This window comes from Ranitomeya variabilis, chromosome 1 (assembly GCF_051348905.1).
Source record: "Ranitomeya variabilis isolate aRanVar5 chromosome 1, aRanVar5.hap1, whole genome shotgun sequence".
NCBI classification, from domain to species: Eukaryota; Metazoa; Chordata; class Amphibia; order Anura; family Dendrobatidae; genus Ranitomeya; species Ranitomeya variabilis.
In genome coordinates this window covers 106,728,546-106,756,085 of record NC_135232.1, presented here as the reverse complement: position 1 = coordinate 106,756,085, position 27,540 = coordinate 106,728,546, and the positions used below count along the sequence as shown (strand labels likewise).

General features: G+C 40.4%; 1 protein-coding gene across 2 annotated transcripts in view; it reads left to right on the top strand.

Moving 5' to 3' along the window:
• IQGAP2 (IQ motif containing GTPase activating protein 2) overlaps positions 1-27,540 on the top strand; it is a 398,264-nt gene that overhangs the window by 255,578 nt on the left and 115,146 nt on the right. The window contains exons 6-10 of one of the 2 annotated variants that reach the window (XM_077287309.1): positions 18,571-18,638; positions 19,007-19,120; positions 21,535-21,713; positions 23,085-23,172; positions 24,634-24,797. In XM_077287309.1, coding sequence (XP_077143424.1) covers positions 18,571-18,638; positions 19,007-19,120; positions 21,535-21,713; positions 23,085-23,172; positions 24,634-24,797 — 613 coding nt within the window. The remainder of the gene's footprint in view (positions 1-18,570; positions 18,639-19,006; positions 19,121-21,534; positions 21,714-23,084; positions 23,173-24,633; positions 24,798-27,540) is intronic. The other variant, XM_077287298.1, reaches the window with a different exon arrangement.

Sequence of the window (27,540 nt, the reverse complement as noted above, 5' to 3'; positions counted from 1 at the left end):
TTTCAAATATTTATTCATTTGTTCAAATTATGTGTATTTACTATACGTGTTGTTTTTATCATTGTGTGGGCACCAGGGCCGGCTCCAGGTTTTCATGGGCCCTAGGCGAAAGAGTCTCAGTGGGCCTCTTTAACACATACCACAATTCATGTTGCACAGATAAGAAATATAGATAAAGTACAATGCTAAAGATTTCACTTACTTCTTATGTTACATATGTGATATCTGTTGTAAGTTCTACAATAGTTCAGAAACCAGTGAATCCTCGGTGCGCACAGTGCGTGTGCTGGGGGGACTCAAAAGTCTGCAGTCAGAGGGACTGCAGACTTATCATTATGGACCAAACAGCATAGTCCTTCATACAGTATAATAGACACCACATAGTGCTCCATACAGTATTGTGAGCGCCATATAGTCCTCCATACAGTTTTATAGACACCACATATTCCTCAGTACAGTATTGAGCACCATATAGTCCTCCATACAGTATTATGGGCACCACATAGTCTTCCATACAGTATTATCGACACCACATAGTCCTCCATACAGTATTATGGGCACCACATGGTCCTCCATACAATATTATGTACACTACGTAGTCCTCCATACAGTATTATGGGCACCACATAGTCCTCCATACAGTATTATCGACACCACATAGTCCTCCATACAGTATTATCGACACCACATAGTCCTCCATACAGTATTATGGGCACCACATGGTCCTCCATACAATATTATGTACACTACGTAGTCCTCCATACAGTATTATGAGCACCATATATTTCTCCATATAGTATTATGAGCACCACATAATTCTCCATACAGTATTTTGGACACCACATAGTCCTCTATACAGTATTATGGGTACCACATGTCCTCCATGCAGAATTATGGGCACCACATAGTCCTCCATCTAGAATTATGGGCACCACATAGACCTCCATACAGTATTATGGACACCACACAGTCCTTCATATGGTATTATGGACACCATGGTCATAGTCCTCCTACGGTATTATGGACACTACATAGTCCTCCATACAGTATTATGGACGTCACATAGTTCTCCATACAGTATTCAGGGCCCAATATATTGTGCCATACACTATTATGGGCACCACATGGTCTTGAGTACAGTATAATGGGCCCTGTATTATGCTCCATACAGTATATTGGCCTTGTATAATGCTCCATACAGAATAATAAGCCCCATATACTGCTTCATACCATATAATGGGCCACACATATTGCTCCATCCATACAGTATATTGAGCCACATTTAATGCTCCATACAGTATAATTAGCACCATATAATGATCCATAAAGTATAATTACCCCCATATATTGCTCCACATAGTATATAATGGCCCCATATAATGTTCCAAACATTATGATGGGCCCCATATAATGCTCCATACAGTATAATGGCCCATATAATGCTCCATATAGTATAATGGGCCTCATGTAATGCTCCATGCAGTATAATGGGCCCATATAATGCTCCATGCAGTATAATGGGCCCATATAATGCTCCATACAGTATAATGGCTTCCATATATGTTCCTCTATATAGTATATATAATGGCCCCATATAATGCTCCATATAGTATAGTGGGCACCATATAATGCTCCATACTGGATAATAGGCCCCATATAATGCTCCATACAGAATAATGGGCCCATATATTGCTCCATATAGTATATAATGGCCCCATATATTGCTCCATAGAGTATAATTGGCCCCATATAATGCTCCATGTAGTTTTTTGGGCACCATATAATGCTCCGTACAATATAATGGCCCCATATAATGCTCTATACAGTATATAATGGCTCCATATACTATATAATGGCCCCATATATTGCTCCATACAGAATAATGGCCCCATATGTTGCTCCATAGAGAATAATGGCCCCATATATTGCTCCGTACAGTATAATGGGCCCCATATAATGCTCCATACATAAAAAAAATAATTAAATACACAACTCTCCCCATTTCCTGCAGCTCCAGTCTCCTCAGTGTCTTCTGGCTCTCTGCACTGCTCTGCATAGGGCACTCTGTAGTGATGTCATCGTGCCCTCTGCACTGAGACATCACTGAGTCAGAAGAACGTGAAGATACAGGGAATGGTGAAAGGTGAGTATTTGAGGAGGGCCAGTGGCCGTGCTGGCAGCAGGCTCCCCCGAATCACGACGTTCCCCATAGCATGCTGGTGTCCCCGATAGTGAGTGGGTCACCCAGTTCATCCAGGGCCCTGGCACTTGCACGGGTGTGCTGGATGGTGATGCCTGACTCGGTGGGTACCTGTCTTTTACAGTGCCACCATGTAACCAATTGTCTGCTAATAAAGGTTTTTTACTTTTTGATCTGTTTTGTCCTGACCAATTTTATGACCAAATGTTCGGTTTTCTTTTTCTTGGTTTATACTTCTTCCATTCACTTTCTAATGACTATACAGTTGTGGCCAAAAGTATTGACACCCCTGCAATTCTGTTAGATAATACTCAGTTTCTTCCTGAAAATGATTGCAAACACAAATTCTTTGTTATTATTATCTTCATTTAATGTGTCTTAAATGAAAAAACACAAAAAGAATTGTCCTAAAGCCAAATTGGATAAAATTCCACACCAAACATAAAAAAAGGGGGTGGACAAAAGTATTGGCACTGTTCGAAAAATCATGTGATGCTTCTCTAATTTGTGTAATTAACAGCACCTGTAACTTACCTGTGGCACCTAACCGGTGTTGGCAATAACTAAATCACACTTGCAGCCAGTTGACATGGATTAAAGTTGACTCAACCTCTGTCCTGTGTCCTTGTGTGTACCACATTGAGCATGGAGAAAAGAAAGAAGACCAAAGAACTGTCTGAGGACTGGAGAAACCAAATTGTGAGGAAGCATGAGCAATCTCAAGGCTACAAGTCCATCTCCAAAGACCTGAATGTTCCTGTGTCTACCGTGCGCAGTGTTATCAAGAAGTTTAAAGCCCATGGCACTGTGGCTAACCTCCTTAAATGTGGACGGGAAAGCAAAATTGACAAGAGATTTCAACGCAAGATTGTGCAGATGTTGGATAAAGAACCTCGACTAACATCCAAACAAGTTCAAGCTGCCCTGCAGTCCGAGGGTACAACAGTGTCAACCCATACTATCCGTCGGCGTCTGAATTAAAAGGGACTGTATGGTAGGAGACCCAGGAAGACCCCACTTCTTACCCCGAGACATAAAAAAGCCAGGCTGGAGTTTGCCAAAACTTACCTGAAAAAGCCTAAAACGTTTTGGAAGAATGTTCTCTGGTCAGATGAGACAAAAGTAGAGCTTTTTGGGCAAAGGCATCAACATAGAGTTTACAGGAGACAAAAAGAGGCATTCAAAGAAAAGAACACGGTCCCTACAGTCAAACATGGCGGAGGTTCCCTGATGTTTTGGGGTTGCTTTGCTGCCTCTGGCACTGGACTGCTTGACCGTGTGCATGGCATTATGAAGTCTGAAGACTACCAACAAATTTTGCAACATAATGTAGGGCCCAGTGTGAGAAAGGTGGGTCTCCCTCAGAGGTCATGGGTCTTTCAGGAGGACAATGACCCAAAACACACTTCAAAAAGCACTAGAAAATGGTTGGAGAGAAAGCACTGGAGACTTCTAAGGTGGCCAGCAATGAGTCCAGACCTGAATCCCATAGGACACCTGTGGAGAGATCTCAAAATGTCAGTTTGGAGAAGGCACGCTTCAAATATCAGGGACCTGGAGCAGTTTGCCAAAGAAGAATGGTCTAAAATTCCAGCAGAACATTGTAAGAAACTCATTGATGGTTACCGGAAGTGGTTGGTCGTAATTATTTTGGCTAAAGGTTGTGCAACAAAGTATTAGGCTGAGGGTGCCAATACTTTTGTCTGGCCCATTTTTGGAGTTTTGTGTGAAATGATCAATGTTTTGCTTTTTGCTTCATTCTCTTTTGTGTTTTTTTCATTTAAGACAAATTAAATGAAGATAATACCAAAGAATGTGTGATTGTAATCATTTTCAGGAAGAAACTGAGTATTATCTGACAGAATTGCAGGGGTGTCAATACGTTTGGCCACAACTGTATGTGAGTGGAATCCTTTGCTTTACATGTATCATATACAGTTTTCTACAGTTGGACATATATTATCTGCTCAGTCCAGAACGTGCTTTATGTCTGATGGTCAACCTAGATCTATTGAAATTGGTTTGTTTGGGCCAATTTATTGTGTAAATCTTTTTTTTGTTTGCCTGGAATCTAGAGTACCCAGAGGAAATTCGTGCAAATAGGGAGAACATACAACCCTCATTGTTGGCTGGAGTTGAACTACAAACCTCAGTGTTGTAAGGCAACAACTTTTTACTTGTTTGGCCATGTCATGGTCCTAATAGACTGGAGCATTTCATAGAAATAAAATGATCATTCATTCATTCATGTTCCAAATTATGCAAATGCTATTTTTCCCTGATTTTCCTAAATGGTTGATGCAAATGCAACAGTACAATGTTCAAATAATCAACCGATGGAGTACAAATTAAATTTTATTGGACAAACCTTCTAATAATAACAATATTTTTTTCAAAATTAAAAAAACCCTCAAATTGCACTGTTCCAAATTATTATGCACAACAAAGTTTCCAAATATTTTATAGGTTGTAAAAGATTGAAAATGGTCATTTGTTGAATTTGCTGCATTAACATGTCATATTTGCAGAAATCAAATGTTTTTTCAATGAAAAACATCTTAACAGGTCAAGTTTCATATTTGGTAACATTAACATAGGACCCCTTCTTTGATATCACCTTTACAATTATAACATCCGTTGAACTAGTGAGGTTTTGGATAGTTCCTGCTTGAATTTCTTTGCAAGATGTCAGAATAGTCTCCAGAGCTGCTGGTTTGATGTTAACTGCCTCCCACCCTCATAGATCTTTTGCTTGAAGATACCCTAAAGGTTCTCTATAGGGTTGAGGTTGGGGAAGATGGTGGCCACACCATGAGTTTCTCTCCTTTTATGCCTATTGCAGCCTACGACTCGGAGGAATTCTTTGCAGCATGAGGTGGTCCATTGCATTGCATGAAATGGTTTGGCTATGGATGGCACGGTTCTTTTTTTTGTACCATGGAAGAAAGTGGTCAGTCAGAAACTATATACGTGGCCAAGGTCATTTTCAAACCTTCACGGATCCCTAAGGGACAGTCATCTCACCAGGAGTCTGGCCCAGTTTATTCCTCTGCCACCTCCTTTCTGATGTTACAGCCTTGTTGGGATATAGCGGCCATCCACCAACCATCCAGTACTCCATCCATCTGGACCATCCAGGGTTGCAAACAGTCATCAGCTAACAAAACTGTTTTAAAATTAGTTTTCATTTATGTATAGGCCCACTGCAACCATTTCTGCTTGTGAGCACTTTTTAGAATTTGGCAAATTTTAGGTTTATGCACAACTGCTAGCCTTTGGAGGATCGTACACCCTGAGTTTCGCGGGACTCTAGAGGCAGCATCAGTTTCAAATACCTATTTGCTGCTTTGTAATGTTTTTCTAGCAGCTGCTCTCTTAATCTAATGAATTTCTCTGGAAGAAACCTTCCTCATTATGCTTTTATCTGCACGATTCTGTCTGAGCTCTGTATAAGCCACAAATCTTTTTACAGTACTATAATCACGCTTATGTTTTTGTGATATATCAAAGGTTTTCATACTTTGTCTAAGGCATTGTGGTGTTTGATGCTTTTCGCCAGCAGAGCGATCTTTTTGTTTCCGATAGTGCTTGAAACATGTGGCTGCTAAATAATCTTAAGTAGTTTTTCTTTTAATTGGGCTCATCTGGCAAACTAATAGTTACAGGTGTGTATAAGATTGAGTTCAGTGATCCAAAGGGCCCTAAGACACAAAACCGTCCATGAGTTTTGGAAAAAAAAAAGCAAAATATATCTTTGACGCTTAAATCCAATTTGTATAATAATTTTAAATGCAGTGTATTTCTGCCCTTTTTCTGTAATTTAATGCTCTAATGTATCGGAAGGGAGTTTAAATTTGGAGCATCAGAGCAGTGTATTTGACCCAGAGACAGAATATAATAGTTTTTCTATAATAAGAAAGTTAGGATCACACAGATAACTTTTTGTGTATGTTCTTTTGAGATATCTCCCAGCAGGATGCAGTGCCTTGTGTTCAGGATGAGTCGGTGACCTATTGTTGCGGTATGTGAGGACATAGAGCAGGATTTCTACAACTCTAAACCCCTGGGGAGGATATTATAGTAGACTATACCTGTGTATCGGTAGGGGACACCGTTAATGGCATTCACCTTAAAGTTGCCATTGACTTCTCTTAAATTAAGGGAAAGGTAGACACTTCATAGCGTAAAAGATTGTGCCATGATATGTTTGATATATTCAATTTGACCACTCCATTAAAAAGTTTAGTTTTAGCAACTAACACACATTATTTATGAAATAGAAAGCTTATTCAATTTTCTGAAATAATTTGCCCCCTCCTCAGTGTTCCCAAGATCTTTGCTTGTAGGCATTAAAATAAAACTTTCTGTTTATTTCCATTTTTATAGCGAATAACCCAAACTGTCTATACACATGCATTCTCAGTTTGGCAATTTCATATAATCTTAAAGGGAATATGTCTTCATAAAATGATCTGTTGTTTAATTCAGATTTTTGTGTCTTATTTTTTTAATAATTTACATGTTTCATGTCACAATCTGTGTTAATAATCTAAAAAAATAGAAATGTAATTTTCGCATTTGCCACTGGTTTTTTTTTTTTAGGACTTTTTTTTAACTTCCAGTTGTTAGCAGTAATAAACTAATTTGGACCATATCTTTCACATTGACGCATCTAATGAGCGTGTGCAAAGAGATCATTGTGACAGAAGAGGGAGTTGTTACAGCACCTGTTGGGATTGATGGATTCAGGGGAGCCACGAACCTTATAAGCCCAGGGGCACGTTTTGGCCTGGACCCCCACAATCAACAGGTTGCTTCTTTAATGCCTAGGACTCTGTGGCCCTTCTAAGCTCTATTAAGATATATTTTCAACCTCCCTTTAAAAAAAACCAAGAGACAAGTATACACTACCAGTGAAAAGCTTGGACACACTTGTTTATGCAGAGGTTTTCCTTGTTCTTACTGAATGTGCACATTGGAGATTCAGACTGAAAAGCCGTAAGGAACACCTATTGAAGCAAGGAGTAAAAAAACACCTTAAATTGCTTCCAATGAACAGGTATGAGTTGTCAAGAGTTCATTTATGTAATCACTGGCCTTCAGAAAGTGTTTGCAACCCTAAGGTGTTTTTTTGCAGAGGCAGTGTGAGTGCGAATTTCCATACTCTGCTGAACCCTATTCCACAACTGTCAGACTATAGCAAGTACAACTCAATAAAATGAAGCGAAACAACAATCCAACACTACTTGAAGGTCAATCAATCTGGAAAATTGCTAGAGCCTTGAAGATATTCTCAAATGCAGTTGTCATGAAATCCATCAATCGCAATGACCAAACTGGCTCTCATGAGGACCATCTCAGGAAAGGAAGACCAGGAAATACTTCTGCTGCAGAGGAAAATTTCATCAGTGTTTACCAGTATCCGAAAACTCGAACAGCATCTCCGATAACAGCCCTCATAAATGATACACCGACATCAAGTAGCAGACACATCTCAACATCAACTGTCTAAAGGAAACTGCAAAAAACAGACAAGGTTTATACATGTGTGATGCCCATTGTGAAGCATGGAGGACAAGATATGATGGTGTGGATGGTTTGCTGGTAACAGTGTTGATATTAATTCCAAAATCAAGGCACAGTTACCCAGCATGACTATCACAGTATTCTGTAATGACAAGCCATTCCATCTGGTTTGCACTGATTGCGCCCATAATTTGTGTTGCAACAGGAGAGTGACAAAAAAACACAACTTCGGGCTACGTGACCAAGAAGGAGGGGGATGGAGTGCATAGTCATGTGATGACATGGCCTCCACAATCGCCTAAACTCAACCCAATATCTATGGTATAAGATGCGTTAGAGTCAAGGCAAAGCAGCCAACAAGTGCTCCGTACGCCTAGGGACTCCTTCAAGACAAGTGTAAAGCCATTCCTGACTACCTGATAAATCTGCTTGAGATGATACCAAGGAGGTGTAAAACGGACATCAGAATAAAAGGTGGATTCTTGGAGGAATCTAAGGTTTAACACACACATTCTCTTTTGCCCTCACATGTGTTGCTTTACTCATTGTTTCCAAATTTGTTCCTTTGAGATTTTTCTGCCTTCATTCTGAATCTATAATGTGCACATTCCAATAAGAACAAGAAAATCCACTGCATGAACAATTGTCTCCCAACTTCTGACTGCTACTGCATAAACAACATAGTCTTACAGTTAGTAAATACTACTACAATACAAGCAAATATACCGCCATATTGTTACTGAAGAACACCAATACTACTAACAATACCGCTAAATATGTAACAAATACTACGACCACATGACACCACCATGACGATCATTAACAAAAACAAATGAACGAAGATTACCAACATACAGTCACTATATAGTGGTTGATACCAGTTGTACACAGGTTCTCTATATATCATATGCATGTATCATGAGCAAATAGGAACGTTTTCTGTTATCCAAGCCATTTCCCCTGTTATTCTCTATCCTGCTCATGCAGCCCATCCACATCTTTTTTCTGAAGAACAGAGCAAACAGAAATTTTTGGCACATCACTTTTACACATCTCTGAATAACCTAAATGGCACCCTACACAGTAATAATTCCATTCCCCATTGCCATATGCAAGTTTTGTGTTCCCTAAAACGAACACCACACAGCTTCAATGTCTCCTCTATGGCCCCACGCAGTAATGCCCTCTTTGTGCCGCATGCAGAAGTTGTGTCCTCTTTGCAATGTCCAACCTTGTGCTTCATACACGAATTATGCAAGAATTATGTCCCCCTTTGGTCCTCCATACAATAATGATGCCCTCTTTGTCCCCTTTCAAAAATAATAATACCCACTTTGCCCTCATACAATAATAATGCCCTCTACATTGCGACCCAAAATCCTTTGATAATCTTCAGATTTCATAATGCAGTGCACACAGTCAAGGAACCCAGTGCCACAGGCACCCCAAAATATGTTTGAATATCCACCATATTTGAGTGTAGGTACTGTGTTCTTTTCTTTGTAGGCCTCATTCCGTTTTCGTTAAACATTTAGAATGATGTGCTTTACCTTAAAAGCGCTATCTTGGTCTTATCTGTCCACAAGACTCTGTCACAGAAGGATTTTGGCTTAGGCTTCTTTCACACTAGCGTCGGCACAGGGCCGTCGCTATGCGTCGGCCCGATGTGCGTTGTGAAAGTGATGCCCGATGTGGGCAGCGGAAGCAGTCTTACGATGCTTCCGCTGCCCCATTGTAATGTCCGGAGAGGAGGGGGCGGAGCTTCGGCCGCGCATGCGCGGTCGAAAATGGCGGACACGACGCGCAAAAAAAGTTACATGTAACTTTTTTTTGTGCCGACGGTCCGCCAAAACACGATGCAACCGTCGCACGATGGTTGCAACGTGTGGCCATACGTCGCAATGCGTCGCTAATGTAAATCTATGGGGAAAAAACGCATCCTGCGGACAACTTTGCAGGATGCGTTTTTTCTCCTAAACGACGCATTGCGACCTATGCAAAACGACGCTAGTGTGAAAGTAGCCTTACTCACGTACATTTTGGTAAACTGCGGTCTAGCTTTTTTATGTCTGTGTCAGCAGTGAGGTCCTGGGGGTCTCCTGCCATAGCGTTTCATTTCATTCAAATGTCGAAAGATAGTTTGACACCGACACTAATGCACCCTGAGCCTGCATGACAGCTTGTGTTTCAGAAGAAGAAGTTTCCAAGCTCCTCGCTTCTGCTCGACCTTAAACCTGCAACAGTGACCCCATTCCTTCACATGTCCTGCAGTCTCTCTCACCAGTGGTCACCACTCACCTGATTAAAATATTTAACTTCTCTCTTTCTTCAGGTATCTTTCCCTCCTCATTTAAACATGCCATCATAAACCCTTTACTTAAAAAGCCATCCCTGGACCAGAACTGCACTGCTAACTACAGACCTGTCTCTAACCTTTCCTTCATCTCTAAACTCCTGGAACGCTTGGCCAACTCCCGTCTAATCTGCTATCTCTAGGATAACTCTCTTCTTGACCCCTTACAATCTGGTTTCCGCTCTTTACACTCCACTGAAACTGCCCTCACTAAAGTCTCTAATGATCTATTAACAGCTAAATCCAAAGGTCATTGCTCTCTGCTGATTCTCCTGGATCTTTCTGCCGCATTTGACACTGTGGATCACCAGCTCCTCCTCACTATGCTCCGCTCTATAGGCCTCAAGGACACAGCCCTCTCCTGGTTCTCCTCCTACCTCTCTGACCGCTCCTTCACTGTATCTTTTGCCGGCTCCTCTTCCTCTCCTCGTCCCCTTACTATCGGGGTTCCGCAGGGCTCAGTCCTAGGCCCCCCTCCTCTTCTCTCTATACACTGCCCCTATTGGACAAACAATCAGCAGATTTGGGTTCCAGTATCATCTCTATGCTGACGACACCCAATTATACACTTCTTCCCCCGACATCACCCCTACCCTAATTCAAAATACCAAGGATTGTCTGTCTGCTGTCTCTAACATAATGTCCTCCCTCTACCTGAAACTAAATCTCTCCAAAACGGAACTTCTTGTGTTTCTCCCTTCTACTAACCTCACTCTACCCAACATCAAAATTACCCTGGAGGGTTCAACTATTTCTCCCAAACAGCATGCCCGCTGTCTTGGGGTCATATTCGACACCGAACTTTCCTTTACTCCCTATATCCAATCACTCACTCGCTCTTGTCACCTGCATCTTAAAAACATCTCCAGAATCCGACCATTTCTCACCATTGAAACTGCTAAGACTCTTACTGTCGCTCTTATTCATTCTCGTCTGGACTACTGCAACTCTCTTCTAATCAGTCTCCCTCTTAACAAACTTTCTCCTCTCCAATCCATCTTGAATGCTGCAGCCAGGGTCATATTTCTGTCCAGCCGCTTCACCGATGCCTCCATCTTGTGCCAGTCATTACACTGGCTACCCATTCACTACAGGGTCCAGTATAAACTCATCTCTCTCACCCACAAAGCTCTCCACAGTTCTGCACCGCCTTATATCTCCTCGCTCATCTCTGTCTATCACCCTACACGTGCCCTCCGTTCTACAAATGACCTAAGGCTAACATCCCCCGTAATCCAAACCTCGCACCTCCGTCTCCAAGACATTTCTATTGCTGCGCCAGCTCTCTGGAATGCACTTCCTCAGAGGATCAGACTGATACCTAGCCCCGACCTATTCAAGCGCGCTTTGAAAACCCATCTCTTCAAACAAGCCTACCACATCAACTACTCAGTAAACTAACTTTCCCCTGTTCCCTCCTTCCAAATATTAAATATTACTCAGAATCTGCACCCTACTATTCATCTGTCTCCACACCCTCCATGCACATGATAACTGCACTTGATACTTGACTATTGCACTTAAACACACAGGCTGATGACCGGATCATGCAGCTTTATATGAAAATCCCTATTTATTATAGTTGCCAGACCTGAAATAACAATCACTTTAACCTATTGTGTCCCCCCATTTCCTTGTAGATTGTAAGCTTGTGAGCAGGGACCTCACTCCTAATGTCACTGTTTAAATTGTCTTAACTCGTACCGAATTTATTGTTTGTACATGTCCCCGCTTAATTGTAAAGTGCTGCAGAATATGTTGGTGCTATATAAATAAAAATTATTATTATTATTGTGTTTCTTAATTGGGGCTGCTTATCCACCATCTGGTCTATCCGGCGTTGCAATCATTCATCAATTATTCTGTGCCGTCCACGTCCAGAGAGATTAGCTACAGTTCCATGGGTTGTAATCTTCTTGATTGTTGCGAACCGTGGACAAAGGAACAGCAAGATCTCTGGAGATGGACTAGTAACCTTGAGATTGATGATACTTATAAACAATTTTGGTTTTCAAGTCCTCAGACAGTTGTCTTCTCTTTCTGTCCTCCATGCTTAGTATGGCAGACACAGACACACAATGCAAAGATTAAGTTAGCTTCTCCCCTTTATATCTGGTTTCAAGTGTGATTTTCATATTGCCTGCACATGTTACTTGCGACAGGTGAGTTTGAACGAGGATCAAATGCTTGAAACAAAGTTGTTTACCCACAATTTTGTAAAGGTGCCAACAATTTTGTCCAGCCCATTTTTGTTGTTTTGTGTGAAATCCTATCCAATATTATTATTATTATTATACATTTTTATAGCGCCATTTATTCCATGGCGCTTTACATGTGAACGGGGCAAATATAGACAAGTACAATAAACATGAGTAAAACAAGGCACTCACAAGTACAGGAGGAGAGAGGACCCTGCCCGCGAGGGCTCACATTCTACAGGGGATGGGTGAGGATACACTAGGAGAGGGTAGAGCTGGTCATGTGGCGGTTCAGTAGACTGGGGATCACTGCAGGTTGTATGCTTGTCGGAAGAGGTGGTTCTTCAGGTTCCTTTTGAAGGTTTCCGTTTTAAGGCGAGAGCCTGATGTGTTGGGGTAGAGAGTTCCAGAGTATAGGGGAAGCACGGAAGAAGTCTTGGATGCGGTTGTGGGAGGAAGAGATGAGAGAGGAGTAGATAAGGAGATCATGAGATGATCGAAGTTTGCGTGTAGGTAGGTAACGGGAGACCATGTCACAGATGTATGGAGGAGTCAGATTGTGAATGGCTTTGTATGTCATTGTTAGTGTTTTGAACTGTATCCTCTGGGCAATAGGAAGCCAGTGAAGGGCCTGGCAGAGAGGAGAGGCTGGGGAGTAACAGGAAGACAGGTGGATTAGTCGGGCAGCAGAGTTTAGGATGGATTGGAGTGGTGCCAGAGTGCTAGAGGGGAGGCCAGAGAGTAGGAGATTGCAGTAGTCGAGGCAGAAGATAAGGGCATGTACTAGTGTTTTTGTGGTTTCATGGTCAAGGAATGGTCAGTATGCCTTTTTTCTGTTTTTTTTGTGGCGTTCCAATACAAACAAAGGAAATAAACATGTAAATGTGTAATTGCAGTATTTTTCTGGGAGAAATACTTCACTTTCTAGAACAATTTCAAGGGTGTCAACACTTTCGGCCATTACTGTATCTACATACTTGCGACTAAAACTGCCCCATTCAGATAATAATAGGACTGATTTCTGAAAAAAATCTACCACCTGTAAATATACGCCAGGCGATAAAGTGACAGAAATATTGTGCAGCCGGTTGTGAGCCGGCTCGTTCTGCATCTAGGAGAATGATGTAAAGGCAGCTAAATAGAAAACACATGTGGACAGCCAGTCTCTTGTGTGGTCACAAGACCTCGCCGGGTATACGAATTGTCAAGCCAACTTTTCCCAACGAAAACAATTCAGCCGAATGCTCGTAATACAATCCCAATGTGATTACAGAGCGCTCAGGAAATAGAAGAATTTTTCAGAATTTCACTGCTGACTCCTCCAGTTTTTACGCTCTTAAGTCCCATTACAATAGTAATGCTTCACCTTTTTGTCCACCAATCAGTTATTAGCAATGTAATTAATGATATTGTCTGTATTTATGGTTTATTCTATTAACCACTGTGTGCTTCGTGTCTATTTGACAAGAAAAAAAGTTTGTGAAGCTGCAGAATATTTATTATGAGGATCTGCAAATCGTGGTTAGGTGAGTTTATTTATGGGTAGGTGTTTACACAGTATAATGCAGCCCCCCAGAGTATAATACAGTCCTACACACAGTATAATACAGCCCCACACACAGTATAATGCAGCCCCCAGAGTATAATACAGCCCTACACACAGTATAATACAGCCCCACACACAGTATAATGCAGCCCCCAGAGTATAAAGCAGCCCCCACACACAGTATAATTTAGCCCCCCTACACACAGTATAGTGCAGTCCTCCTACACACTGTATAATGCAGCCCCCCACACCTTATAATGCAGACCCTCCACATACACAGTATAATGCAGCTCCCCAACTCACTGTATAATGCAGCCCCCACACACAGTATAATGCAGCCCCCACACATAAACAGTGTAGTGCAGTCCTCCACACAAGTACGGCATCAAGATATGGACACTTTGTGACAGCAGCAGATCATACGCTCTAAACGCCCTGGAATATACAGAAAAAAATCCTGGAGAAAAACATGAAAACATTCCGGGAATATGAGTAATTTCAGATTTGACATATGGAATAAGAGGACAAAATGTGACATCTATTTACATCGCACCATGACGGAACTCACGGAAATAACGTTTAAAAAAAAAATGCAGAGTATGAAAATATACGTGTGATCATGTTACACTGCTGATTTTCTCCTCTGCGGGTCTTGTCCTCAGCATGTGGGTGAGATTTAATAAAATACTGGGTATTTTCAGTCTGGCAGGAAATGTACTGCTTATCCGACACACATACATAAACTATATATTGGTCAGTTGTAGCAGACCTTTGTTGCCCCTTGTTATATCCATTTAGAGAAGATTGTGTTTTGCTGTGTGTTTAATGCTGTCACACAGCACAGGCCTTTTAATTGAGTTTTCCGTAAATGTCCTTTTCGGCTTACATTGATGAGCCTCCCTTCCAGACAAATTTCCTGATGGCAGACAGAGGTGGTTTACTACTTTAGGAGCTTTTTATTTTAAAAACAGATTAGGTGTCCAGATCAGATAAACTAAGTTTTTATTGGCTGGGATATGTTTTAAAAAGATGATGCATCAGCCTGAGACTGTCGGTACTAATTAACCTGATTGATTCTTCTCACCATGACTTCCTCTACTTATTAATTAAACCCGTCCATACAAGTGCAGTAATGCGTCAATGTTATCCTCCGTCTCTGGGAGACCTAGCATGGTTCTTCACATAAGTTTAAGGAGCTGTTTTATTTTAGGTTTGTGAGATAAAGTCGATGATTTCCTATGTGCTTTCTGATGTTTACAAGTCATCTATAGTTGATTTTGCCTTTCTTCTAGTTGACCAGAGTTTGGATAGAGATGGCCGGTACCGCTGGCATGCCCCTTCTATTGGTACAGATTTTGGATAGTGTGACTTCTACCCCTGACATATATCTTCTGGTCGTACAGAATTTAGATAGAGTACACCCTCTATTACTGGCATACCTCTTCTAATGGTACAGAAATTGGATACAGTGTGCCCTCTACCGCGGCATACATCTTCTAATGGGACAGAATTTGGATAGTGCACCCTCTACCGCTAGCATATCTCTTCAGGTCGTACAGAATTTAGATCGATTACGCTCTCTACCCCAGGCAAACCTCTTCTGTATTTTTGATACAGGACCCTAGAACTGGTCCATATTTTGCACAGCTGTGACTGTGCCGGTGGTCAGAATTCCCATAAAATTGAATGGAGAGATCTGAGAATGTTTATGGGAATTCTGACCAACTCTCCATTCACAGGGTGCCATCAGGGCTCTGTTCTAGAAATAGAGGTGGGTCATGTTGGTGGGACTGCCTATACCATACTTTTAAAGATGGACATCCTCCTTTAAGAGGAATTGTCACCCAGATACTTGCTATTCTCTATAGCACTCTTGGTCATCGAAGAAGAAATAGTGACTCTTCCATTTTACAAGACTTAATCTGTTTCAAACACTGCGTCACAAAGAACTGCCAACAAACCTTTGTCCCTTTTGGAGTAATCTGTGGAAATCGAAATTCACTTCTGCTGAGTTTTCAGTGCCAAATCTCTCCTCATTGTCTAATACTTGAAATCAAACCATGTAAACTCAAAATAGCCCTAAACAAGTCCACTGTTTGTATTCTCCATTGTGCACCAAAGAGAAAAATGAAATGTGAGTGCTCAAACTTATGAAAACAGATGATCTGAATATTGCATTGCTGTACTGTCCTCTAATGGATAATTGATCATAGTGAACTTACAATAACTAGGTTTTTTTTTTAAATAAAATATAATTATTGACCAGTCACTGCAAAGTTATGAGTCTTTGTAATGTTCTCTATTAACATATCTTGCTTCCTTTTCTCTTCCTACTTTACAGTTTGATTTGTCGGCCTTGATCATGCTCTTCGAGTAGCTGTTTTGAACTTCTGATATTCATTCTTTTGGGTGAGCTTTTCTGCACCTCAACCCAAGACAGTCACAATTTATGAACAAACTCGCTGTCTGAGCATTGGGCCGGGGTGCCGAGAAGCTCACACTGAAGACCAGAGATTTGATAGACCTGCAGTTCAAAACAGCTACTCTTAAGCGCATGAACAAGGCAGTCAAAACAGCCCTTTCAGCATAGAGTTCAAGAGAAAAGGAAGCAATATAAGCTAATGGAGTATGTTACAAAGCCTCATAACTTTGCACTGACTGTTCCTCAACTAAATGAATGCAAAAAAGTTTAGTTACTCTTTAAATCCTATCCGTCACCAGATTTCACAATACAAACTGCGTACTTTATTAGTAGATCCTTTAAACCTGATCATGCTGATGCACTTTAAAATTAATGTCAAAGTGGTTAAATAATCCTCAAATTAAAATTAGTATTTTATGACTCCAACTTTACGCTCACGTTACTATTACACAGGGAATAGTAGTAATAGCAGCCTTTCCGACATGGATATTCAAAGCAATTAAACCAGTCTCATCGAGGGCTAAGAGTTTAACAGTCTAATGGTCTAAGTTTTAGGGGGTCTGGAAAAAATGCTGCAAAGTAATAATGATAAGTAATAAGTGTTAATAATTCATTTTATTAATTCACAAAATGCAAAGTGTATGAACAAAAGAGAAATGCGAATATGAAGTCAATATTTGGTGTGACCGACCTTTGCAGTTAAAACATCATCAGTTCTGGGGCTACATTGAGTTGGAGATTTGGTCAAGATTAATGATCCTCAACGCTGTGAAATACAGACAAATATTCATCCATCGCGCAATATCATCAGGAAAGTGACTGATTCTATATGTATTCTGCAGTAGCACAACGACATACAGCCAATGTCCTAAAGAACTAAGGTCAGAGTTTAGAAGGACAAGTAGTCCTGGAAGTGATGTGGCCTCCGCGAAGCCATGATCTCATCAGTATCATCATCATCATCATTCATCATCAATCATCATCATCTTTGCCTGGGATTACATAAAGATAAAATTATTTGACCATTATACATCCATAGAATATCTGTGGTTAATTCTCCTAGATGTTTGGAAAAAACTCCTTGCTCCTTCAAAAACTGTGTGCAGGTGTACGTAGAAGTGATGATGTTCTGAAGGCAAACGGCGGTCACACCAAATATTTGATTTAGCTTTCTCTCTGGTTCAGTAACTTTGCATTTTATTAATTGATACAAACAAATTATTAACACTTCCATATTAAAAGCATTCTTACTTTGTAGCATTTTTCCCCAATTGCACAGTACTGTATTTCTTACTTTGTGCAGTTTACTTTGTGAACTCTGGTGACAGATCTGTTGGAAGGCAACTCCCCCATGTACTTATGCTGGCTATCAGATGTAAATCATTCAGCTGCGGCAAGAAAAACTAAATCTCCGAGCACTAAAAAATACTCGGAGGTCACCCGAGCGTGCTCGAGAAATCTCGAATAACGAGTATATTCGCTCATCACTAATTGTTACGCTATGTGTTTCTTGTCTACAATTTATTTTATAAACTGTATATGTAATCAAGAGGATGATGGATAGTCACAAGCCATCAAACTTAGAAGAACTACTTACATTTTTGCGCCAGAAGCAGTGTGAAAGACTGGTGGAGAGCATGCCAAGACGCATGAAAGCTGTGACTAAAAACCATGGTTATTCCACAAAATATTGATTTCTGAACTCTTCCTGAGTTTAAACATTAGTATTGTTGTTTCTAGATGATTATGAACTTGATTTCTTTGTATTATTTGAGGTCTGAAAGCACTGAGATATTTTTAATTTTGACCATTTTTCTTTGTGAGAAAAAAAATACTAAATTTAATTGCTTGCAAGTTCGTAGACATGTTGTCAGAAGTTTATAGAATAAAAGAAAAATTTACATTTTACTCAAAAATATACCTATAAAGAGAAAAATCAGACAAACCGAACATTTTGCAGTGGTCTCTTAATTTTTGCCAGAGCTGTATGTATATATGTGTGTTATGGAAGGTGAAGGCCACAGTGATTCCAGTGGTGATAGGAGCACTTGGAGCAGTGACTCCTATCTTGGGGAAAATGGCTACAACAGATCCCAGGAGCAACATCTGAGCTCTCTGTCCAGAAAAGCGCAATGCTGGGAATAACCAAGATCCTGCACAGAACCCTCAAACTCCCAAGCCTCTGGTAGAGGAACCGAGAATGAGAAAGGCCAACAGACCAGAGAAGGAAGTTTTATATATAAAGCTAGGATGTACAAGGGTTCTTACATACAATCCATGCTGTTTTCCATCTTGCATCTAACTGCTATATTTTCTTTCTTGCAGTTTATACCTTTTTAAGCTTGGCATCGCCCCTCAGATACAAGACCTATTGGGCAAAGTGGACTTCACAGGTAACCAAACACAGTAGATATCCTAATCAAAGGGAAGTCTCCAGAAGTTTTAGAGATAATTTTTGGACCTGGGCTTTGGTGCCTGACGATGCCCAAAAGTGCCACCACCACATGAGAAGACATTTAGATCTTTTCTCACCCTGCCCTTATCTGAGCTCTTCATAACCCATCATATGTAGTTTTCTAAAGAAGCTTCCTCCAAGCCGTATTATGTTTGCTCATTTGCGATTACACTTGGGCCCCCTGTAACTTTCAGACTTTGTATAGTTATGAGATCTTTTTGAGATACTTCTGGGAAAGTCCTTATTATAGAAATTTAATGATACAGTATTTTTCTATCGTACTAACTACCTTAATTTTTCATTTAGAGGAAGAGATTAGTAACATGAGGAAAGAGCTGGAAAAGTATGGGATCCAGATGCCATCCTTCAGCAAAATTGGAGGGATTCTCGCTACCGAACTGTCAGTGGATGAAGCAGCCTGTAAGTGTCATCCATTCCTTTTCTTGGTACTTTATCCCTGATATGTAGTTGTCAGAGATCTGTTGGATGTTACCTTCTGGCGCCCTCTAGTGATAACATATGGCGTAGCAATATGGGGGTGACATTAGGGATTGCTACTCTCCTGGGTTTTAGGTAGCAGTAATGAAATTATTGCATTTTTTTATTTTGTTTTAATTACCGTATTTAATTGTTTTAACAAGAAAAACAAGTGCATAAATCTGCTGAATCATTTGAGTTCCTGAGTTTTGCTGACTCAAATTTAGTTTGTCAGCTTCTTTCCAGATTTCATCTCTTTTTTGTTTGTTTTTTGCTAGGTGGGAGTTTCCCATTGTATTAGTTCTTCAGACTCCTTGTAATCAGAAAATGACCCATTGTTTATATTCGGGTTTTGTGTTCCATGTATCATTAAAACACTTTTGGCAATTCTTTGTATAAAACTAATTAAAAAGAAATCTAACAATTTTCACACTGGTTACTGAAGCTTATTTAGGCTTTAATGTTCTATTGTTTTAGGAAACAACACATGTACAGAGCGACAGTGGTTAGATCCCGTCCTTATATTTTGTATTGAAGCATCTAATGAGCCTGTGCAAAGATCATTGTGAAGGGAGGAGGCGCAGGGGCCGCTGTGATATCATATATTGTGATTGGTGGGTCTTGTGCTATCAGCTGTATATAGAGGGGTTACCTATCACTGCAATCCTACCTCCTCTGATATTATACTGATCGTTCTCTCACTGATCACTTCTGGATTTCCATCATTCCATGTTAACCTATTACATGGGCTGGTGATTATAATTGGTGAGCAAGCGTTTATAAGTACGGTACACTCGTTCCTAATCGTGAACTTGTGTAACCTTGCTGGAAACTGTTCCTGGAATAACGGGAAGGTAGGGTCTGAAAAAGCCTAGCTGGCAAAATTTTTGTAATACAAATTAAAATATTTAAAAAAAAAAATTTGCCGATTTTTTTTTTTTTTTTTTTTTTTTTTTTTTTTTATCAATACATGAAACACAGAAGCCTTATTTTTACAGTAGAGCATTTTTTATTTTATGCTCCATTCAAAGAGGTTTTCTGGGCTTGAGTTAATTTTCTGAGAGCGATTTGTGGCAGATTCCTCTCGGTTGTCACATCTAATGGACGGTCGCATGACTGCCAGTTCGCAGTTTACATCCTGGCAATCACTAGCTGACTATATTCTTATCTGCTTCCCTCAGTAGAGCATTGAACGATGCGGATGAGAGTCTAGTCGGCATGTGACTGCACAAATTTTTCTCAAGCTTGAAAAACCTCTTGAAAGGGATATTCCAAAGATAATTTTATTAATCACTGGGGCCCCCAGAAATCCCAAGAATGGGCTCTAGCTGTGCTCCAATGTTTGTTTAGGGGACTCCTTCAGAAAGTAGAGTTTAGTGCTCCATTATTTAGGTTTTATAGAGTGGAGCAGAAGCTAAGCATGCACTTCTTCCACTCCATTCAAGATCAATTGGGGTCCAAGTAGTCGGACCCCCCCTATCTGATGAATAGGGAAGAACTTACTATTTTGGGAATAACCCTTTAATGCTTATGATCTGTGTAAGGAAACTAACTTACCTGGTTGGCCATCACCCTACGAAGGTGGCCACTTTGGATCTGCACACACTCTTTATAGTCCAGTGTGCCCACCTAACATTTTCACAGCTTTATTGGTAAATGCTTTTGTTTTCTGGAGGTTTTTTTTATTAATGCGTAACTTGTAGGGAGATGTACTGGCCTATATGTATGAGTATAAAAATGAGCAGAGCTGTAGATGTTCCTTTACACAAGATTTAACCTATCCACAGAATCGATATTAAATGCATGATCTCTGGGGGTCCAAATGCCGAAATCCCCTTGATCACAAGATTGCACATGTGCCAGGGTTGCCAACTTGACTTTTCATTATTTCTGGACACCTTATGAGAAAATCACAGACCGACAATATTTTTTACGGACACATTGGAAAACCATAATAAATCATTATGAATATATGATAAATATCTAGAGCCCATAATTCTGATATTAAGACAACAGCTGCAGTCACTGTGAGATATAAAAAAAAAAGATCATTACAGTCATAATCTGTTTCTTCACCTTCAAAAAAAAAAAATCAGATGCCTTACTTTTTTTTTGCGGTCAGTTAAAAAAAAAAGAAGAGCCTTACTTTATGGACTGTCCTGGAATTTCTGGGCGGTTGGCAGCCCTGACATGCGTGTCCTCCACCCCATTCATTACTATACTGCCATGGGTCATTGGTAAGTGCCCATACCTGACCACCTCTACCATAGATAGTAACAGTCCTGCACTACTCCATTCACAGAGGGCACCATGATAGAATTACTTTTTAGCATGTTTCTTTGTGTTGTTTTTTTTAGTACATGCAGCTGTAATTGCAATTAATGAAGCTGTGGATAAAGGAGCAGCCAGCCAGACCATGGTGACCATGAGGAACCCAAATGCCATGCTGTTAAATGTAGCGGAGGGATTTGACCAACAGTATCATGACGAGCTCTACCAGGCTAAGAAAATAAAAGAAGATAATGCAAAATTAAAGGTAAACAATGGATTCCAATTGTTCTTGTTATAGTTCTGGTTCTCTCACTGATCATTTCTGGGTTTTCATAATGTCAGATAGTCTTAAAGGGAATCTGTCAGCAGGTTTTTGCTATCTTGTCTGAGAGCAGCCTGATGTTGGCAAAGAGACCCTGAATCCAATGATGTATCATTTAGATTACTGGGTGCAACCGTTCTCACACAATCAGAGTTTTTAGATTTAACAATGCAGCAGAGCTGAGAAAGCTAACCCCGCCCACACCAGGCTCTGTATGTACAATGTCTATGGACAGTGATCTGCCTATCACAAGAGGCTGGACCAAGAGACAGCTGCTGTGTCACCACAATGATAAGCTCCTGGTACTAAACAATCATTGCAAGCAAACCACACCACTGAGCTTGATAAGAGAGGTATTGCCAAAATCTGTGTTTTAACCCTTACATCATGCTGTCTTCAGATTACCTAGCAAAAACCTGCTGATGGATTCCCTTTAAAGCTGCAGAATGTACCAGTCAATGCTTCCGTGCACATGGCAATATTCCAAAGGGAGTAATTACTATAAAAAATATAGAAATGTAGTATAGAGTGGGAATATGCACAATTCCCTGGTGCATTTAAAGGGATGTACGGGACTTTTTTCCCCTAGAAACAGCGCCATTCATGTGCACAGGTTGTGTCTGGTATTGCAGTTCCATGTTTTATGTTTGGCTATACCATCTAAGCCCTAGTTAATCGTCAAAAGTGATGCAGTTTGCGAATAAAAAGAACATAAAATCCCCTTTTTATCACAAGATTATTATTTTTTGTTTGTTTTTATTTCTTTCAGTAGTAATGAATTTTCCATCAGCAAACTATAATATGTTTTGTAAATCCGAGAACAGAAAAAGAAGTGGCACTCACCCCAATGTTGCTGTGAATCAAAGTCCTTTATTCATGTCATGCTGTGATGGACATAATACGGAGAGGCGGCTGGTAGAGGAAAAGGTGCAGGGGAGAGGAAAGGACTTTCCTCTCCCCTGCACCTTTTCCTCTACCAGCCGCCTCTCCGTATTATGTCCATCACAGCATGACATGAATAAAGGACTTTGATTCACAGCAACATTGGGGTGAGTGCCACTTCTTTTTCTGTTCTCGGATTTACATATACTTCATTGTTGAGCACCACCCGCGTATTGCTGCAACACATGTGCCACTTGTGTCTTCAATGGAACCCTAATCCGGGTATCGAATCATTTTCTCGCCTGGTGCCATTCCTTTCTATACTTTGTGGTTTTTATAATATGTTTTGTTTCTGCTGTTATCACTGTTATTGTACCCTGTGATATGCGATATGTTCGTGATTAACCCGCATTGTTAATGATGACTTCACAGAACAATAGTATTTCTGAAGACGAGCGAGACGTCTATGAGGAGCTGCTCACTCAGGCGGAGATACAAGGCCACGTTAATAAGGTTAACAGTAAGTAGCTGATTCCACAGAGAAGCATTCCGTGAGTGCGGATGTGATTTGAATGACGGAAGGAATAGTCGGGTGGTTGTACCGTTTTGTTGCACGAGTTATTACTGCCCTGCACTGGCTCCTATGTAACCTGCAGCTTCCCGCGGCTTGCTGAACCGCCTAATATTCTTGCTCCTCGCTTAAAACTTCTACGTTCTTCGCCCTCTGTAATAACAACCTACAGACAAAACACCAAATCATTGAGCCAGAGGATCGAGAGCATTTCCTTCTAAAAAAAGTGAGAAGAATCGCCAATAAATAGAAGTCTTTATGCGGTCGTAAATGGCGTAAGAGATGCCCAGGATTTTAGGGAAGTGACCTAGGAGCAAAAAGTGCTATAAAGTGCCAAAATATTGACGTGTTAGACCCTCCACTGTGCGAACGCTGCTGCTCTGTGCTTCCATCTAATCCTGCACTGCTGAGATCACGTATATAAATCACATGACCGCTGCTGCCAATCACTGCTTAGGCAAATATATGCGATGTGATTGCTGTGGTCAGTGATTGGCTGCTTTGTCCTCGTGAATAATGTACGTACCCTCATCACTAAAGGATTGTTGGCAACAAATGGAATGGCAGTAGTTGATGATTTGGAGGGTAAGCAAAGTTCTGCTCTCAGGTCACTTTCTTAAAATACAGAACAACTCCTTTTAAAATTTTGTTCAGCTGTTTTCTGATTTTTTTTTTTTTTTTTTAATAAACTGAAGGAAAAACAATCGCTTGGAATCTATAGAGAAACCAAGCAGAAAGTGTTCAGTAATCCAACGGCACCTCCGCAGGAGAAGTGAAGTATTACACATAATAATCCAGACCAAGAAATAACCCTCCAATTAATAAATGAGGGTTCTAAAAAGTGGGGCTCCAAACTGTTACCTCTATAGGGGTTTTGTTTTTTTTTGTAAATCAAATCATCCCCTTGAGAAATGGCTGAACAGATAGACTGAGGACAATAGCTCTAAAGTATTGTATTTATTAGAGATTTATTTTTATTTTAGGGGAACATGCTCTTTTATAGATGATCCGTCTCTGTTTTAGTTAATGCTTTTCTTATAACTTTGCATTGTGAAGTTCCTCTTTTATGCCTCCTGGAAATGTCAAAATTAATTGAAAGCGGACCTTACCATTCTCCTTGTCAGATTATATAAGAACATATTTTGACATTTTCAGCATGGAGCTGTGTATGGTGATTGGTAACACCCAGTTGTCAATTAATAAGTTTCTAGAGGAACCAAATGATGTAGTTTTCTAAGAGAAGGTGCTCCCGGTTTATTATAATATGGTGAGTGCAAGTATTTACTAAAATTAACCTATCAGGATATCGGGATGACAGGATAGGCGATACAACCTCTTTAAAAAAAAATTAGTAATGAGAAGATCTTGTGAATAACCTTTGCCGTTTTGTGAGCCTGTCTTTTGTTTCAGCTAATGTAGCCTTAGTCCAAGTAAATGAGGCCATTGACAGGAATGATGAGGCGGGATTATTACAGGCTCTGATGATGGCTATGCTGAGCCTTTTTGATGTTCAGCCACAAAATTCACCCTGGTACCTGTCTCAGTTGTGTATCGCTAAAGACCAGAAAACGCAGGTAATGGCGACATCCGAGATCATCATGCCCATCATCCATTAACATGCTGCCCGTGTTCCTTGCTGTTGCTGCAGATAATGTCATGTTTGTTTCATTCCCAGGCTATGGATGGTAATGTGAAATGTTAATTTAACTCCCTTTGCATGTACAGCTAACCCGGCGATGATGTACTGGCTTCATACTTACCAAATATGAGCTCTGCTATTCCATCCCCTTAGTAATGAGGATTCTGAGGGTCTGGTAGGGTGTGAATATAAGTGCCCCTACCCCCAAAGCACCCCTTCTTTCTCACTGGGGACTGGGGCTACTCTAGACTCATAATTCCTGTTCTTTCAGGAAATTCACTTGTACATTAGCAGCAATAGACAGAACTCGGAGCCTAGCTTTTGTATTGAAGCATCTAATGAGCGTGTGCAAAGGGTCATTATGAAGGGAGGGAAAGCAGGGTCAGATGTGACATCACCTATTGTGAATGATGGATCCAGTGTTATTGGCTTTTTATTACGCCACTGGATATTGTAATCCTCCTGACTCTGATAATGATGAGACTGCTGAAAACGCTTCTTGAGAGGACATGAAATGCGAGTCTACAATAGCCCCTTTTTGTCAGTGTGAAAATGACTAGATTATGAATTTTGTTTTTAAATCTAAATTGTGAGCTGAAAAAAAAAGTGTTAGCAAAAATTTGTAAAAATGCATGTAATACCAAAAAACTAACTTAAGCAATGGGAAGACTTCTGGCAATAGAATATGTTCCCATGGAGTAAACAAGCATCAGAAAAATCTTAACAGGAGGAACTGTTATGAGAATATATGGACACAATTTGTCTCATTCAGCAGTGATAATACTTGAGTCATTAACCTGTTTAGCCTGGAATGTTCCTTTAATTAATTTCTAAGCATACTTCATATTACATGACCACAGCTTGACTTGGAGAAGAATTGTGGTACCATTTTTGATAAGCTCCAAAAAGACGGGATGGGGAAGTCTTGCAGAATTTCAGAGAAAAACATACCTTAACATTCCCTGGAGACTAAGCCACGCAGCAGACTAGTTGGACAGTCAGGTCGGGTATCTGCCTGTCCAACTAGTCTGCTGCACAGTTCACTTCCTAACGGCTGTTCAAGTATGTTTTTCTCAGAAACACCGCAGTGTTTGAGACAAACACACCTGGCTATGGTCATACAGCCAGTGTCTGATATCTGCTGCCCACAGATTGAGCAGCATGTCTCAGATGTCAGGTCCTTTTTACTAAATCAGCATTGACTTTACCAGTCCACTCCCCTTCTTATGCAGAAGTGAGGTGAGTTAGGTGACGGCATGCCTACTGGTACCTACCTGGTTGATTGCATGATCAGAGGTGTTGTGCATCCATCCTATTCATTAGAGTAAGACAGGTGCATAATACCTGCCGATTCCATACAGCCGGTATTGATAGACATGATGTTTTCCGACACCACTCACCTGCAGATGTAAAAGTGAGTGGAATCAAACCTTTCTCCAGTTTGAACATGTTAAACTGGCCACATCATGGATTTAGTAAAACCGTTTTCATTTTTTAATTTCTGTCTGTTGTGGACACATTGGCTTGTAAAGTTTAGGTAATTTATGTAACTTCAATTGGGTGTCTATAAGAAATTTGTATCTGGGGGCATATATTTCTTCTCCTACATGAGCTTGACCAATCATAAGCAGGCAGCGTTATGCAGGAGAGAAAATAACACACCCTCCTCTTTTTACTGATCTCTGCAGCTATGTTGTAGAGTTACAGCTGAGTTATGCATCAGTACAAACACTCCCAAGATCTCCCCTCAAAGCGCTGTCAGCGATTACCCTTCACCAATACTGACTATCGTGAGTTGAGTTCTGGAAGTGTATTTGTAATGATGCACAACTCCGCTGTGCTGTATCTCTAGACAGCTGAAGAAATCAGTGGGGAGAGGAGGGCGTGTTCTTTTCTCCCCTATTTGTTGCTACCTGCTTATGATTGGTCAAGCTCATGCAGGGGAAGAAGTACACGCTCTGGAGACAAATCTCTAGTAATACTCAGGTGAAGTATAACATAAATGATATCGTAAACGTTTCAAATATCTCCAGAACGGAGCAGAGAAACTGCAAAAATAAAAACTATGTTTTACTGAGCTCTGCAACCACTATTTCATGATTTGGAAAGTTTAACATGTCTAAAATGGTAAAAGATTCACTCTAGGGATTGAATTTTTAGTTAATAACTTTGCTCTTTCAGTTTCTTGGCCTTACAGTCATTAATAGTTCACGTGCCAATTTTGCTGTGGGGAGTGTCTAGGTATACATACAGAGTAGCGCAAAGGGTCAACATTATTGTGCATTTACTGCAATATAATATATGGCACTAGGTAAAAAAAAAATAGTGCATTCTATAAGCCGCTATCTGTTGTATAAGCAACAGAATTTGTTTTATTTAAGTAACTAAAGCTAGAGATCCTCATATGTAACCAAAATGGTTTATGTCCTAAAGAAACCTCTACCCTGTAGTGATCAGAAAACCATGGGGTGTCCAGGAGATGTGGTCTAATAAATTACTAAAACATGATCAGAATCACATGGTCCACTGGAAGTGATTTGGGGAATGCATTCCTAGAGGTAGAGCATCACTTTAGTCATTTACCCTTTTTTAGACAAATATGAAATTTAGAAATTTGGTTTCACGCCTATATATTGACCAATGACCAAGGGAAACTTTGCACTAGTTATTACTGTGTA